Source organism: Lithobates pipiens, unplaced genomic scaffold, assembly GCF_037356315.1.
Source record: "Lithobates pipiens isolate NorthernLeopardFrog02 unplaced genomic scaffold, aLitPip1_a1.2 Scaffold_23, whole genome shotgun sequence".
Classification (NCBI taxonomy): domain Eukaryota; kingdom Metazoa; phylum Chordata; class Amphibia; order Anura; family Ranidae; genus Lithobates; species Lithobates pipiens.
Window position 1 is genome coordinate 213,289,109 of NW_027507785.1, and position 18,216 is coordinate 213,307,324.

General features: G+C 42.8%; 1 protein-coding gene across 1 annotated transcript in view; it reads right to left on the reverse strand.

The window, feature by feature from the left end:
• SLC30A7 (solute carrier family 30 member 7) overlaps positions 1-18,216 on the reverse strand; it is a 67,077-nt gene that overhangs the window by 8,505 nt on the left and 40,356 nt on the right. The window contains exons 7-10 of the mRNA XM_077452808.1: positions 14,943-14,990; positions 14,273-14,408; positions 3,897-3,987; positions 1,853-2,002 (exon numbers count right to left, since the gene is read on the reverse strand). Of these exons, the coding sequence (XP_077308934.1) occupies positions 1,853-2,002; positions 3,897-3,987; positions 14,273-14,408; positions 14,943-14,990 (425 nt within the window). The remainder of the gene's footprint in view (positions 1-1,852; positions 2,003-3,896; positions 3,988-14,272; positions 14,409-14,942; positions 14,991-18,216) is intronic.

Sequence of the window (18,216 nt, forward strand, 5' to 3'; positions counted from 1 at the left end):
ATGCAGGAAATGAAAACAGGGCCAAAGTCACAAGACTCCAGTAGGTAAAACAAATATGACCACTCCACAGTGTCAAAGGCCTTCCTATCTAAGGAGGCTACTATTCTAGTCCCAGAGTTTTCGTGGGCAGTCTGGAGGTTCACAAATTCTCCTGATGTTCATCTGTGCACACCTTCCCTGGATAAATAACGTTTGATCCGCATCTACCAATTTTGGGATAACTAATCTACCTGCAAGTATTTTGGCCAGGATTCTTGTATCAACGTTCATCAGCGAGATCGGATGATAGGAGTTCCACTTACAGAGGATAATCTACCATCCAACCTAGCTGCATTAAACACTTTAAGCAAACGAGGGGCCAGACCATACCAAAAATTGCAATAGCATTCCAAAAGGGAGGCCATCTAATCCAGGAGACTTTCTAGGGGGGAAAGAAGGCAATTGCCTCCTTTACCGTAATTCCAGATTTTAGAGCAGCACTGTCATCCTCCGTCTGCTTAGGTAGATCAATGTTCGTCATCCAAGTCGCCAATGCCTCTGTCCCCTGTGGGGCACAAGACCTATATAGTTCTTCATAAAAATTTGTAAAAATTTTCAAGATATCACCCGAGTCACAAACTTTTACTCTGTGGTTGTCATAGACTGACTTAATATACACAGGAGCATATTCTGGCCACGCCAAGTATGCCAGGAGTCTGCCATTCTTATCCCCAACTTCAAATATGCACTTGCGCTGGGCAAGGTTAAGCTTCGTGGTACGGTCTGTTAGCACTGTCTTGGACGCCCTAGTTTTCACCCGCAGAGTAAGCAACCTCTCACTAGAGTGAGAAACGCATTCTGCCTCCGCTAATTTCACCTCTGTCTCCTTAAGCTGTACTGTGGAAGCTAACTGTTTCTTGAACCCATATATTTCTGCTATAAACACCCCCCCCCCCCCCAAGCGTGAAGGCCTCCCACTGGAGGAGAGGACTCAGCATTTCCATTTTTGGCCCAGAAATATTTTTAATAGCCTCTGTACACTTAATCTTTACATCTTCCTCTTGAAGCCAACTAGCCTCCATCTGCCACAGGCATACACCTGGCTTCAGTCCCAGATTAGGTTCCAACAACATGGGAGAATGGTCAGATAGGAAGCCTTCCTGACCCATTCCATACCCTCCTCCTCAGTCTGCTTGCGGAGCCTCCACAGAACTCTGGAGCGGCGTCTATTCCTCCTGCTCCAGCGCCATTTTGAGAGCCCCAGGCGAATTGCGCCAGCCGTTCTCCCGGCATTTTTGGCCATGGGGTCCGTACTTTACCATCCCTGGAGGTTTCAAAGGGATCCTTGCACACATCCCCAGCAATACTATGCCAAATTAGAGTGCCACTGGCCCAGCATCACAGAAGGATTACCGGTCTGCAGACGGAACTCCGGTCTTGCACTCCTCACATACCTCATGCTGACTCCGCCAGTGGGAGCTATGCCCCAGCTTTAATTAAATTGATTCATAGACTTTCAGCAAGTGAAGTCAAAATATCTGGACTGCATACCTGTAAGAACTAGCATTCTCAGATGAGCAATGGCAGTCCCCGCCTCTCTCATTTCAGGCCACTGTCATCTAAGGTTGCCCCATTAATAAACAGATGTCGACAAAACATCTAGAGCTAAAATCAATTCTACAGGCATTATTCTCTTTAATACCAACACGGCTCTACTCGACACCATCTTTTTGTTCCCCACTGTTCTTTAACAGCTAATCGGCTGTGTATGCTACTACATACTGCTTGATGACAACCAAAGCACAAACTATTAAGATTGGGAAACAAAAAGCAAAATAAAATGTTCAGGAAGACAATATGAAGAAGCTCCTACCTGTGTGAAAATATTATGAGTTTGACTGAGAATCCAGCGGGTATCAGCCTCAGGTCCCACTACCAGCTTCAGAGTGCCAACATAAACATCTGTGCACAGCGTCCAGAAATGTGGGTCATGAAGGTGGTAAACACCCTGTAACTGTTGCACCTATAGGAGATAATATACAGTACAAGGAAAGCATTTTATGGAGGAGTTTACTCAAACTAAAAGCAGGATATGGTTTTAACAAGATGAGCTGCTGGACTAGATAAATACAGCGAATGAAAGTAATATTAAGAGTTATTTTTTTATGGTTCTGCATAGAACAGCCTCTTCTCTGGTCTCCCACCTGTGCTCCTTGACCCTCACTCCTTCCCTTGACCAAGGGCCCCAATAGCAAGCTGCTTGCGATGGGGGGGGGGGGGGGGGGGCCTGGTGTGTGCTTGCTCCCAAGCCCCGCTTTATGCGCCCATAAGACACAAAACCACCACTTGGCCCTGTTCCCTGCTTTCCTCATTGGCTCACTGGCTGATTGACAGCCATGGGAGTTGTTAGCCAATGTGGAGCGAGAGATCCAGGACAGGCTCCTGTGCACATGGCTGAATTGAGAGGGGGCTCAGGTGAGTGTTTTGGGGCTGTTTAAGAGGGATTTGACTTTAACCAATGACATGAGTGCATTCTGCATTCAGGAATGCATGAGAATACCATCATAACTATTGGATGAGTTTTCACGCAAGTCACAAATTCTGCATTTGTGAATAGTACAAGCACTGAGCATTTTATCGTACTGGACTTTCAGACATTACAAAGTTGGATGGTTTTTACAATTTTTATTTTAAACTGAGGTCAATTATTGGTGACATAGCGCTACACCCTTGTGGAGTTTTATTTTATCAGAGTACTTCAGAGCCTTGTGACAGCAGCTGGGTCCACTTATTTAATCATTTTGCAGGTAGGTGTGTAAGAATGCTTCAAAAAAGATGAACTGCCCTGCTAGGCAAGATATGCAAAATATGCAGCAATGCATACCCAAGACTAACAGGAATATGCCTTTTTTTCCCCCAGCAAAGTTTCTGCTGCTGAGAAACAGATCGCGTTTTGGTATCAGAAAGCAGATCAAGAAAAATTGCTTGCGGAAGAACAATATCGGAATCGTCAGCCTTCCATAAGGGGCTGAGGGCCAAAACCTGGGTGTATTTGTAGAGAAATGGCTACCATCTACATATCCCAATGTCAATGTCTCTAATGCACATGCAGTGAAAAGGGCCTCTGTTAGCTCCGTATGGGGCTTCAGAGCAAGTTGACCCAATTAGTGTAGTAGGTAGGAACAGGTAGACAACATTCCGCCCATTGATTTGGTGGGGTCGCCCACCAGCAGCACAGAACTTATAGGGGCAAGGATTTGACCAGTTGCCCAGGCATAGACAGTCTGCTGGGGTGCCTGGCCACATAAGCAGGAAATGTCTCACTAATGGCAATTAGCAGACCTGCTTTTTGCTTTATTACAAGCGTTAACAGATACAGCAAAAACAGACTCTAGATTAAAAGGTCTCCAAACTGGCTGGACTGGGGCATTTCTTGCCTTTATCCGTCCCTTGGGACTCTTCTCCAAATTATACAAGGCTATTCTGCCAACAATGGGACACCATTTCTCCCACTGCCACCAACAGCGGAGCACCATTTCTCCCCCTGATACCAAAACGTGGCATTGATTATGCTTACTGATGCCAAGAAATATTTGTTCTGCTAACCAGTGTCTGACCCCCCCCCCCAAGACTGGCCAACGGTTTAGTAAATTCTGAGATCTTACCTCTAGACTGCAGCTACATTCTACATGCAGCTAGGCTGACAATATATATTTTATAATGATAGATATATATATATTCATCCATCAGCCTCCAGTTCTGCAGTGTTTTATGAGAGGACGACAGACCTCATGTAGTTACAAAAGCAGAAGATTTAATAACCGTTAAATATTCATTAACCTAATTGGGCTAAAGGATCGCTTATATCTGACAAGAGCTCTGCTGTAAGAAAAGCTCACAAAGTGTGTAAAACATACCCTCTGGTAACACTCAGGAAGCACGTAATCCAAAGCAGGAGGAGTTCTTTGCATCAGAATACCAATCGACTGTTTGAGTAAAGGTATAACACTGTAGAAAAAAAAAAAAAGAAGTAAATATGGTTATTCTAGGGTTGTTCCAGAGAACATAAAAACATTGAAGAAAGCTTTTGTTTTTTTTTAAACAGAAGGAGGAAAAAATAGAATTGCTACACAAGTTGTTTTCTAGTTTGTTATTAAAACACTTCTCCTTTTCAACATGTTGCCAGCTCTAAATTTAAGGATCTAAAAATCTGTAAATTTGGCAGGTGAAACTTTAGTTCAAGGATAGGTAGCAGAGGAAATTGTGCCTATATCAGTAGGCCACACCACCTACCACATTCAAATTGCAGGGAGGTAAAAGACATTCTTTATTCTGTAAGGTAGCCACAAATATTTAAGCCTTCCCTAGCATGCATCAATAAATCTCAGTGACCGGCCAGAGCAAAAACAAAAAACACAACCTGTGTTGGTGGGAGAACATTCGCACCAACAGGTAGAAGAAAATCGTCCTAACTCAGAGGAAGCCCAAAGAACAGAGAGAACAACAAATCGGAGCGCAGGCCGACTACGGTCTAGATGCCGTCTAAATTTAAACTATAGAGACACTCAAGCTTAAAAGGGGGTTGTAAACGTCATAATTTCCTCCACTGTGCAGTTCGTTTTGCAGAGTGGCCCAGATCAGCCTCTTCTGTGGTCCCCCCGGCGGTGCTGGTGGCTCCTCCCCACCTCGAGTGCCCACGTTGCGGGCGCATTCCCGAGCCCTGCTTCTGTGTCCATTTGCACAGAACGCAGGACTCGGCCCTGCCCCCCGGTGCCTGCATCACTGGATTTGATTGACCACAGTGGTGTGCTCGTTCCCGGTTAGCGAAAAATCCGCGCCAGGTAAGTAAAACGGGGGCTCAAGGGGGACGGGAAATGCCAAGTTAACTAGCAGGTGATTGGTTTCTAGGTGGTCCTTGAAATTTTCCATTTTGTCATGTTGCCAGTTCCTCAGCATACTGGGGAAACAGGTTTTAGCTGGAGTTGAGCTTTAGTGCCACTGCAGAAAGTGTGCAAAACTACCAGTTTTTCTAAAGAGAAAAACCCAACACTATCCCTTCCAGGTACGCTATATACATACCCACACGATCCGATACCAGTGCAGACCAGAAAAAGGGTCCTGCACCATTTCGATGCAAATGCGATGCAAATTCTGCCATAAAATCTCTATGGCTGAATTTGCATCACACAGACATCGCATGTAATCTGCACAGCCATGTGGTGCAAATCACATGCACAAGTGTGAACCCAGCCTTAGGGAGAATTACAAAATGGATGTTAGGAGGCTTCAATGTTTATGCAAAACCAAAGCTGACTGTATATTTATAGTCAGACACTTTTCTTTCTACAAGTCTTGTATCAATATTTTTAAGAGAGGCAAATACCTGCTTAAGGCTGGGTTCACACTGGAACACGCAGCGGCTCACAGCAGAAGTCCGGTGCGTCTCCATTCATCATTTCAGGTCCGATTTCAGCCCAATTTTGGACTGAATTCAGACCAAAAGACGCACAGGAGTGCAATTTGCATCGGAGCCGCTGTGGAGATGTGTGAACCGGAGTCAAACACTATCCTGCTATGCAAATTGAATGCGGTGAAATCCACATTCAATTTGCAATGGTGTGAACCCAGCCTAAAGGTTTTCTAAACTTGTTGCTGTGTATATAGCTTACCTGGAAGGAATAGTTTTTTTGCCTTGAAAAACTGGTAGTTTTGTTGGCAAGAACACTTTCTACATTGGCACTAAAAGCTCAACACCAGCTAAAACTTGTTTCCTCAGTATTCTGAAAAACTGGTAAAATCCCTGTGAAAATTTTTTATTTCTGGGTATGCAAGGATGATAGAACCAAAAGTGCAGAATAAAGTGTATATAATAACCCAAAATTATGAAATTTTCATATATGTCAGTTTTCCTGTGAAGGGGTTTGTGCATGCATCATGCTCCGTTTTTATTTCTCGATTTACCTGGTTATCCTGCCAGCCACTGTTCTGTTCTTTTGAAATGTATCTAGTGTGTATAGCTAGGCTTTCTCCTGAGATATAGGAGATCATGCCCATGCACAGAAAAAAAAATAAAAAATAAAAAAAAACACATGGCAGTATGAGAACCAGGGGGTTCTCACTGGCTGTGATTGACAGTAGCAGGAGCCAATGGGTCCTGCTGCTGTGTGAGAGCCAATGAGGAGAGAAACCTGGGAGAGCCGTTCTCATTCGCATTCATTTCTTCTAAAGTGGACCTTTTGTGTATTTTACTGAAATTCACAAGATCTGACACCGTTTTGACCCCGGGGTCAGCTACATTTAGACTATAATGCTAGATGACTTTCAAGAGGATTTTAAAAATGGCAGCACGGGGAGGGAGGGCACAGACAGCAGAGGTAGCATGGAGGTAGGCAAGTGTACTTATTTAGGTTGTCTCTTTTTTTATAGAAAAAGAGGGGGGGGGGGGGGGGAAGAGAACTTCCTCCAAGTACTGTGTGTCTATAGGTTTAAAAAAAAAAAAAAATCTATATACATAATAAAATAAAGTTTCAAGGTTGCTGAAGCATGTAGCTTTTGCAAGAAATATAACCAAAACCCCAGGGCAACCTTTGGGTGGAGGCCAGTGTACAGCCACAGGAAATCCATTTAAATCATAAAACAAATCCCCAGATGTGACACAGATGACAAAGCCATACTGTGCACAAGTCGTGTGCACACAGACAGCTGTGGTGACTGCAGATACCACAACATACACAAAAGATAACAACATTTATGTGTCCTAATACAAATATAGTTAAATGCCGTCCTCAAAAATGTTTAAAACGGAGAACTGAAGACAGACCACAAAGCCAGTGCTGAAATAAATTAAGGCCCTGTAATAAATAGCTTTTCACGCTTACTAAAAACCTCACACGTGTCACATTTTGTATACGGTCTCAAGTTGCATATAATATTCACTGCAATATTATATATTACAATGTGCATGTTATAATAAAAACAGCATTTTGACAGGCTTGAGCTTTGTTTATTACAGACATAACATGATGTGAATAGAGAGTGTCCGAGAACCAAGCCCATGGACACATCTAGAATGTGTTAATAATCACAAAGCAGACTTGCACATGTGGGAAGATAACCATCAATGGGATGCATGTTAGTGAAATTAAATAATCACATGTGCTTGAAATCAATCACAAATCATTGGTCCCCATTTTAAAAAAAAGGTATCGATACAGTGGGGGAGATTTACTAACTGGAGCACCGATTGGCTGCCATGCACAGCTTCACCAGATTCTAACTTCAGCTTGTTCAATTAAGCTTTGACAATAAAATCTAGAAGCCGATTGGTTACTATGCAGAGCTGGACCAGACTTTGCACGTTTCCGTTTTAGTAAATCCCCCTCAGTGTCTCCAATCCACGAGGACACAATGGTATAGAAGGTATAAATCATGTCAAGACTTGACCAGCATCCTAAAGATACACAAAAGATTTGTCCATATATGAGAGAAGGTCAATTAGGTTGCAGCCAGTGATAATCCAACAGAGATGGTCTTCACAAATGAAGTTAAAAGGTCAGGTGTGCTGAACAGAAAGCCCCCCAGATTGTTATCCAGATTCAGAAAATTGGAATTGCCACTCCAGGCTCATAACCTGATCCCATCCAGTGGCTCAAACTGAAGGGTGCTGGATGGGAAGAGCCTGTTCCGGCTTAGTACACTAAATCCAACAAGACAAGCGGCCCGAGCACCGCAGTACAACAAAATAATCACAAGCAGACTCAGTTCAGCTCCACCCAGGCCACAGCCCCCATGCACTTTGCCCTGCCCACAGGCCTTTTTTTTTTTAAATAAAAAGGGGGGTGGGCCTGAGACTCCCAGGCACAGAATTACAGCTTGTCAGAAGCAACAAATCTCTCCTGCGCATGTGTAAGATAGCCTGGTATGGGTCTAGATGGTACTTTTAATTAGAGGAATAATTGCTTCAAGCCTTGATGCCCTCTGGGACTGGGGTTGTCCTGATGAAGCCTATAAAAAAAATAAAACAAAAAGAAAAGGAGGGCGCTCCACCCTAGTGCATCATCATATGATTAAAAATAGTTTATCAAGCCACATGTCCATAACCCAGTAGTCCTGGTCTCCAAAATATGGCGGGATTCCCAGTTGGTCAATATGATTTGGAGGCATCACCTTCTTCATTGGGGCTTTAATGAAAGGGATGCCTTTGAAAAATGTCAGCCAACTGGAATCCTGGTGAGGTCCCCCATATTTTGGAGACTAGGATTACTGATGAGTGGCTTGATAAGAGGCTTTTATTCATACGTTTGTATTATTTATTATGGTTTTTAATACATGCTGTGGGATAATGCACTAGGGCTGGCGTTTTTTTTTCCCTTTCTTTCCACACAGAATTACAGCTTCACAGCCCTTTGCACCCATGCGCATCTGCTCTAATGGTGCTGGCAAGGACACGGTGCATATACAATGTGTCTAATAAAAGTGAATGTAAACATGCATGTATTTTTAAAACCCCAAATTGTCTAGACAGCATCCTTTTCTAAAGCCGATGTACCAGACCACATATGGGAGACACACACCCTTCAGCCATCATCCAACATGCCCAGAGTCCTGGATGGGCGACAGGATCACTTTAATGAAGCATTTCCTAATCTTGGTAACGTGTTCATACAATACAAGATAAAACAGCTGAAAGGTAGAAATCCTTGCTGCACTGATCAGCAATCGTGATCTACCAAAGTAATAGGGACACCACTTGTATCAGACTTGTTTTTTTAACGCCAATAAGTTACTTCTTGACCTTGGCAGGTAGAGAAAACCTTTAACCTATTTTTTTATTTTATTTTTTTTAAAACCACTTCCTCATTAGAAGCTTAAGCATCCCTTTTGTTCAAGGCTCTGTCACCACTCTTGTTCTGGGGAATTATTTCAAAATGTAAAATGTATCTGTGGTTCACCATTCAAAACGTAATTGACAAACACATACTTTCCTTTGTAGTCTGTCAGAATCCAATTTGTAAATAAGACACTGCAACAAGGGAGAGCTACGGGGGGTAGTTCATTTATCTTGGGGCTAGAGCTTCTGCCCCAGCTGATAAACACCTAGACAGCAGTTGTTCTTACATCCTGCCAAAAGGCCAAATACCAGGCGAACAGCTAAAATGTACAAATACATATGTGAAGACTGTTTTACCTGTCCCTCCAGTCTTTAGATTTACAAAGCTCAGCCAGTCAGCAAAGCTTAATCTAGACCTGCCTTTGCTTTACTGTAGTTAAAGCAATATTAAACCTTCATTTTTTTAATCACTTCGATACCGGGCACAGTCAGCCACTTCCTACCCAGGCCAATTTTCTGTTTTTAGTGCTGCTGCACTTTTGAATGACAATTGTGTCATCATGCAATACCGTACTCATGAAATTTTTAACATTCTTTCACACAAATAGGCTTTCTTCTGCTGATATTTAAAGTACCACAGCTTTTTTTTTTCTGTAAATAAATTTGGTTCTGTTATAACATTTTGAAAATAAATCCTTCATAAATTTAGGACAAAATATATTGTGCTACATTTGTTTGGTGAAAATAACCCAAATCAACGTGTATTAGTCTATAGGAAAGTTGTAGCATCCACAAATGTGGAAAAAAACAAACAAAAAAACCCCACAATTCTGATGCACTGGAGGCCCAAAAATGCAAGGATAGTACAAATGTCCCCCAAATGACCCCTTTGGAAATTAGACAGTCCAAGGTATTTAGTAAGAGGCATGGAAAGTTACAAGTTATAAAGACCTTTTTTCTTTTTTTCATGCTGTGGCCAGAGTAATACAGTGTTACCATAGTGACACTGTACTACCCTGAGGAGGTGATCAGGATTTGTTTTTCCACCGTTATAAGCAACCTTTTTTTTCTGAATTAAATCTATTCATTCAGTGTTGGCCACAGCCAATCACATGGTATAGATGGGCTGCGATTGGCCTGGCCTGTACCATACCATGTGATCACTGGGACCAATCATAGCATTTATCACAATGAAAGGCATGAATGGAAGCCATTAATTGTGCACAACTATCACGTGATCTGATGTGATTGATCAGCGGGCAGTGGGTGACAGATTGTGCTGTATAGTGACCAGTAAGGTAAGGTCCAAGAAATATCTTCTAAACCTACACGGTTTAGGAGAGATTTGCCAAAAGACAGGCACCGCTGTCTACAGCACATGCGCCGCTGTTAACGGCGATGGGCCGCGAGTGGCGGCTCCCGTGCACAAGTGCGGGAGTGACATCATCGCGGCTCCATCGAATGACAGCGTCGGAGCAGAAAAACCCACCAAGAAGATGGAGGCTCCGTACACAAGGGGACAGCGGTGACTTCGCTGGCTCCTGTGTCATGTAAGTGACACATAATGGACTACTATGCGATGCATAGTAGTCCGTTATGCTTTACCTTTGCAGGGAATCAAAAAGGAAGTAAACCCTGATGGGTTTACTTCCTCTTTAAAGTGTTTGTTATCCCATTTCATATTCTTGATATGGGACTGCTGTACCAGGCTACATGTATGAGAGAATATCCTGTTCTCTTTGTATTGCTTCTTTTTGTGTGAAATCCTGGGTGTTTCTGCTAGTCTCTTTGCTTTCCTATTGAAAAACTGACCACACTAGGCAGGAGAGCATACTGTGGTCAGCTCTCTAGCTCTGGGAACTCAGCCTGCAATCCTCCAATGATCAGACTTGTCTTGACATGCCTCCCCTGCACAGCCACTTCCTGGGAAGCTCAGTGTGCTGCTGGTGCTCCTTCTCCTCCTTATGGCTCTTATGCAGATTAGAACAGAGGGAATGTGATCATTCATATTTAAAAAAAATAATAATAAAAGTCTTTAATTTCTAGTATAAACTGAGTGGCTTGTTTTGCAAGGTGATTATTTACAAATCAATTCAAGCACTTTCAGCAGCTTATTTAATCATCATCAGTACACTATGCAGCTTCTTCATCTTTTAATTCTTGCCTATGTTCCAATTTAGGCTGGTGCCACTATCACTGCCACAGGTTTCCTGTTTCAGGGTGGCTCCTTTCACTTGCAGCATCCTATGGAGCCACCCTAACATGTAGAGACTCAAGTTTCAATTCCCTAGACCAGTGATTCTCAACCAGGGTTCCTCCAGAGGTTGCTAGGGGTTCCTTCAGCATTGGGCAATTTCTGCCTCTCAGATAAGTTCCCACTCACACCATTGATCTCTTTAGCTGTCTGTAAGGAGGCAATTCTTCCCAATGACCACAAGTGTAAGGACCATTCTTCCCACTGACCATCACACTAATGTATCATGAGTTGTAGATTTCTCATGTTTAGCTGAGGTTCCCTGAGGCCGTAGAACATTTTAAGGGATCCTCTGTGTTGAAAAGGTTGAGAAAGGCTGCCCTAGACTGTGCACATTACTAGAAACACCCAGCTCCATAGCCTAGCTTATAACCCTCCTAGCTAAAAGACTGGCCCAAGACTGCACTGACCACTGTTAACTCTTTTTTGGTAAGACTGGAAGTTTAGGAAAGCAGAAGAGAGCAGGAGCCAGCCATATTAAAAGTTGTAAATTGCAAGTACTGTTTTAAGAATTTTATTAGTTTACTGGGGATTGTTTATTGTGCTCAATGTGTTTACTACCCGCAATAGGGTGTGCCCGGACATCCTCCGGCTTAAATGGTTATACCAGGATCATGGCTGCAGCCATGATTATGCTATCAAAATTTTATGCCAGCAATACGGTTTGTAAAAGTGATCCAAGTGGCTATACACCCACCTGATCACTTTTACAGGGGGGTGGAAATGGACCCCCACTGCTGCCTTTCCGGGGCTCTCCTATTCCACCGGGAGTTGGAGACAGTTTATTATAGAGAAGGAGGAACATCCCTGATCATCTCTATGGTGTATAAAACCAGATACAATGAGGATTTATTTGCTTCAGTTCTTTGTTTACTGGCCAATACCAGCTAGTAAAGCCACCAATCAAATAGAACTCAGTTATGCATATTACATTGTTTTTAAGGCATTCTTATAAATCTTACTGCTAGACACTATATGTCCGTTTGGTGCCCATCTCTTAACTGTGTGTCTATGTACTCTGAAAAACAGCTAAAACCTGCTACGCCTTTTTTGGCCTGTTCCAGACTTTTCTTTCCATTTTGTACTCCTGTCTGACCCCGCTCTACACAATTCCCCTTTGTACATTGTTCGTTTATTTTACTTATTACAGGTACTTATACAGCGTTAATTTAAAATGTATATATATCTGGCGACATAAAAATTTGCAGTAACCACCATTTTATTCCCCAGAGCCTTTGCGAATTAAAAAAAAAAAAAAAAAAAAGATTTTTTACATGTGAGAAATGTCAGGGCTGGCTTGGGTAGCTAGTGGTTAAAGCAGATTTTCATCTTTTAAAAACAACTTTCAGCCTCTTGTCTCCTAACCCAAACCCATTCCCCCTGCCCCACCGACTCCACAAACAAGGCACTTTTTTTCCCCATTGGCAAGATTTCAGCCCACCCCCCCCCCATTCTTTGAGATCACCTAGGTAAATTATGTAAGTGCTCCTGATGCCTCCTGAGATATGACATTCATATCAGAACTGCATGCCATTCCATTCAGTAAAGTAGGAGAAAGAGCAAATCTAGTGGTGCATTATTGGGAGGCGGCACCAATACGGGGAAGATCGGGGAGCCTCCGATGACGTCAGAGGCAAAGATAGTGGTGTGGGACCAGAGCAGCAGCTGCTGAGAAGAGGATCTCGGGGACAATGCTTGATTCACTGAGTGGGAGAATATCTGAATTGAGGACAACCCAGCATCAGGTAAGTAGGGGAAAATAAATGTGTGTGGCTGACTACCAAGTTTTCCTGTTAGATAGCATTATAAGAGCAGTTCTACACACTCCCTGGCAATACAAGTCAAAGAAAGGTGCTTGCAAACTGCCAGTAAAACACTGAGCACTTTTGAAGAGCTTTCCATTCATTTCAATGGAGAGGAGCGCCTGAAAAGCACCTCAGTGTGAAAGGGGTCTAAAGGGGCAACGTGTCGCCCCCTACACTTTGTTCTCTCAAAGTGTATTACCACCTTTGCAGCCAAATTGGCATAACACCTACTTAATATTTGCTACATGATCCCATTCACATAGCATATCTTTAATATCTTATAATTCCCCCATTCCTATGCAGCACAGATGGATGAATTGCTCTGCTGGGCTATTGTGATCTGACCGTTGCAGTCAGCTAGCAGAATACTTGAACAGCTTCATCTGACCGGATGTACTGTATTTTATGATTAGCTGACAATGTTCTGCTTGGGTCCATTGCTTTTTCAATCAAAGTATGTCAGGTAGGAGGGAACTGACAGGGCCACCCACTATGCACATTCCATCTGGTTCATCAAGACCAGGCTTAAATCTACACCACATATGGCCAGCTTTAATGCATGTTTTTTTTAAAAACACGGTCCTTAAAGTGTAAATATTAAGCAAAATATTCAAGCTGCTTATATAGTCCTGTGTATAACCTTGCTCCAAAAATGCAACTAGAAGATTAAGAATTTTTTTAAAGCATGCTATGTGAACAGGAACACAAACATATAGGAGCATATCACAATATGCAATCTAGTTTAAAACGCATGGAAATGGGTGTTAACACACATCCAATAACAGGCATTAATGCAAGTGCATAGGCTAGACCTGACTCTCTTATTTAATAAATACATAACTAACAACAGACCCCCAGGAAAATAACAGGCACTCTATAATTCAGTGAGGTAATCTAAGAGGAAATAGTAAAACGCTAAAGTAGTATATATTGTGCACATACTAAGAATTTCACAGTATTACACTAACAGAAGGCGCAAGCATTTTCAGATCTTCAGCCTAGGTTCACAGATGCGGGAACCAGAGCGATTACATCGCATCTCTCCTGCAGGCAGTTCACACTGCTCTCTGAACTGCTGTGGGCCTCAATACAATGTTAATGACAGCCCCAGATGAGTTCACAGATCGCAGTGTGAACTGCAGATTCGGACAGTTAATGGGCGAGAACATCCATGCGATCAGATTCCAGTGTGGAGGTTAAAAAAAAAAAAAAAAAAAAAAAAAGTCCCACCACCTTTTTTTCTGTGAATCCAATGCGAGTTCAGCCATACAACTGTATGGCTAAACCTGCACTGTGCGCGATTGGCACCTGCGGCGTAGGTGCAAATCACATGCGATGCCCGAGATCGCACAAGTGTGAACCTGGGCTCAAGGAACTAAGATGAATACACTTTCTTGCACTCACCTGACGAAAATGAGCAAGGAAATAAGCATGGAGCAAATAGGGTCTGCAATCATCCACCCGTAGTGCTGCATTAGAAGTGTAGAGATAATCACCCCTACGCTGCCCAGAGCGTCTGCAACAATGTGCAAAAATACACCTAAAAGAATAAAAATTAAGTTTCATAAAACAGAGTTGGACTTTATTCCGTGATGCTATAAAAGGTGCAGGTCAGCACTGACAAGAGGCAACATTTAAAAAATCATGTTAATATTTTTTCTATAATTAAGCAGTGTGCAATAGATTAGATTAATAATCACTACTGTGAAACATTACGATTTTAATTATTGCAAAGCTGAACACATACCCAAAGCACCTTGTGCATCAGAAATACTTCAATAATACTAGTGCTTTATTGCCATCTGCTGGCAACAATAATTAAAAAGAAAAGAGAATGAACTGTGGAACCACACATTCAGGAAGTGAGCAGATTTCTTTGCTTAGATCTACATTAACCCGGCTCTTGGTTTTATTATTTCCAATTCCCTCTGTCCAGCCTCACTCAACCTTTTTTTTCTTATTCAGCTCAGAAAATTACTGTTGGTACCAAAAATGTTTACATTTAAACATGCAGTTTGGCATATCTGTGCTAAAATTATGCAACAAATCACATGTGGGTAAAGCTAACACATACCTTCCAAAATCTGCTTGCTAGACCCTTTAGTCTCCTCAGGAGGTTCAGCTAGAATTGGAAAAATACATGTGTTTGTATATTAGTCACAGCTGTACGTTAAAAAAAATAAAACCAACCTACGCACATCACACAACTTGGGTAGTACTACTTGTATAGTGAGGCATGACTCAAACGCTAACATACGTGCAACTGGGATAATACATTCAAAGGAGGATTTTAGGATTAAGCAGAATGTGTTATGAGTGTTGAGGTGTTAAGTGACATTATTGGAAAGAAAAGCACAATATATGGGGTAAATAAGGCTATAATTTACATTGTAGCGTTATATACATGCTGAAAACACCAACGTATATTTTAATAAGTCAAAAACCAAGAATGGAGCAGAAAGCAAAGGCATTATAATATTACATTTTTTATTTCATTCATTGTACAGATGGTTCATTTCTTTAACCACTTTCAGACCGGACCATTTTGCTGGTAAATGACCAGAGGTCTTTTTACAATTTGGCACTGCGCTGCTTTAACTGGTAATTGCGCGGTCATGCAATGTTGTACCCAAACAAAATTTGCGTCCTTTTCTTCCCACAAATAGAGCTTTCTTTTGATGGTATTTGATTGCCTCTGTGATTTTTATTTTTTGCGATATAAATGGAAAAAGACCGCAAATTTTGAAAAAAAATGATATTTTCTACTTTTTGTTATTAGAAAAATCCAATAAACTCAATTTTAGTCATACATTTAGGCCAAAATGTACTCAGCCACATGTCTTTGGTAAAAAAAAAGTCAATAACTGTATATTTATTGGTTTGCGCAAAAGTTGTCACATCTACAAACCAAGGTACGTTTTCTGGAATTTACGCAGCTTTTAGTTTACGACTGCCTATCTCATTTCTTGAGGTGCTAAAATGGCAGGGCAGTACAAAACCCCCCAAATGACCCCATTTTGGAAAGTAGACCCCCTAAGGAAATTGATAAGTGGCATGTTGAGCCCATTGAATATTTTATTTTTTTGCCTCAAGCGATTGAATAATGACAAAAAAAAATTTTTTTTTTTTTTTTTTTTTTTTTTTTACACAAAGTTGTCACTAAATGATATATTGCTCACACATGCTATGGGCATATGTGAAATGACACCCCAAAATAAATTCTGCCGCTTCTCCTGAGTACGGGGATACCACACGTGTGGGATTTTTTGGGAGCCTAGCCGCGTACGGGGCCCCGAAAGCCAAGAACCGCCTTCAGGTTTTCTAAGGGCGTAAATATTTGACTTCACTTCTCACTACCTATTACAGTTTTGAAGGCCATAAAATGCCAAGATGGCACAAAACCCCCACAAATGACCCCATTTTAGAAAGTAGACACCCCAAGCTATTTGCTGAGAGGCATGTTGAGTCCATGGAATATTTTATATTTTGCCACAAGTTGGCCCCGAAAGCCAAGAACCGCCTTCAGGTTTTCTAAGGGCGTAAATATTTGACTTCACTTCTCACTACCTATTACAGTTTTGAAGGCCATAAAATGCCAAGATGGCACAAAACCCCCACAAATGACCCCATTTTAGAAAGTAGACACCCCAAGCTATTTGCTGAGAGGCATGTTGAGTCCATGGAATATTTTATATTTTGCCACAAGTTGCGGGAAAATTACAAACTTTTTTTTTTATTTATTTTTTTCACAAAGTTGTCACTAAATGATATATTGCTCACGCATGCCATGGGCATATGTGAAATGACACCCCAAAATAAATTCTGCTGCTTCTCCTGAGTACGGGGATACCACATATGTGGGACTTTTTGGGAGCCTAGCCGCGTACGGGGCCCCGAAAACCAAGCACCGCCTTCAGGCTTTCTAAGGGCGTTACAGTTTTGAAGGCCATAAAATGGCAAGATGGCACAAACCCCCCCCCCCCCAAATGACCCCATTTTGGAAAGTAGACACCCCTAAATTTAGGGGTACACTAGTGAGACTAGGTAATAAATGGCGGGTGCCCTCAAACTATAAAAAAATAACTAACCAACCAGCGTCACCTGTAACCGTTATATGGTGATCACTGGTGAAAGGGTTAACTAGGGGGCAATCAGGGGGCTTTATGCGGTAGTATATGGGGGTCCCTGGCGCTATAAAAAGCTGCGGCGAACCTAAATACCTACCTGCCTAACTAGCGTCACCTGTGACACTAATACAGCGATCAGAAAAACGATCGCTTATTAGGCTGGGTTCACACTGGAGCGATGCGGGAACGCCACGAATCCGCGGCGGATTCCCGCATCGCATGCCTCCCGGCGGCAGTTCACGCTGCCTTATGCGAACTGCTGGGAGTGTCAGTGAAATGTTAATGACACCCCCAGATCAGTTCGCATATCGCAGTGCGATCTGCAAACTCGGATCGCATGGTGTGAACACCCATGCGATCCGATTCTGCTGCGGACCAAAAAAAGGGTCCCGTGCGAGTTTGCGGCGGGTGCGACACGAATTCAGCCATACTATCTGTATGGCTGAACTCGAATCGCACAGAGATCGGATGTGATTTGCACTGCAGTGCGGTGCGAATCACATCCGTTCTCAAACCGCTGCAATGTGAACCCAGCCTTAGTGACACTGGCGACGGGGGTGATCACGGGGTTAAACCTTTATTGGGGGGGTTAGGGGGGTACCTTAGAACTAAAGGGGGCTAACCCTAACTGCCCTAACAGTTATTACAGTCACAAATGACACCCGCCGGGTGATCAGGGGGTTAAACCTTTATTAGGTAATAAATGGCGGGTGCCCTGAAACTATAAAAAAATAACTAACCAACCAGCGTCACCTGTAACAGTTATATGGTGATCACTGGTGAAAGGGTCAACTAGGGGGCAATCAGGGGTAGTAGTATATGGGGGTCCCTGGCGCTATAAAAAGTTGCGGCGAACCTAAATACCTACCTGCCTAACTAGCGTCACCTGTGACACTAATACAGCGATCAGAAAAATGATCGCTTATTAGGCTGGGTTCACACTGGAGCGATGCAGGAACGCCACGAATCCGCGGCGGGTTCCCGCATCGCATGCCTCCCGGCGGCAGTTCACACTGCCCTATGCGAACTGCTGGGAGTGTCAGTGAAATGTTAATGACACCCCCAGATCAGTTCGCATATCGCAGTGCGATCTGCAAACTGGGATCGCATGGTGTGAACACCCATGCGATCCGATTCTGCTGCGGACCAAAAAAAGGGTCCCGTGCGAATTTGCGGCGGGTGCGGCGCGAATTCAGCCATACTATCTGTATGGCTGAACTC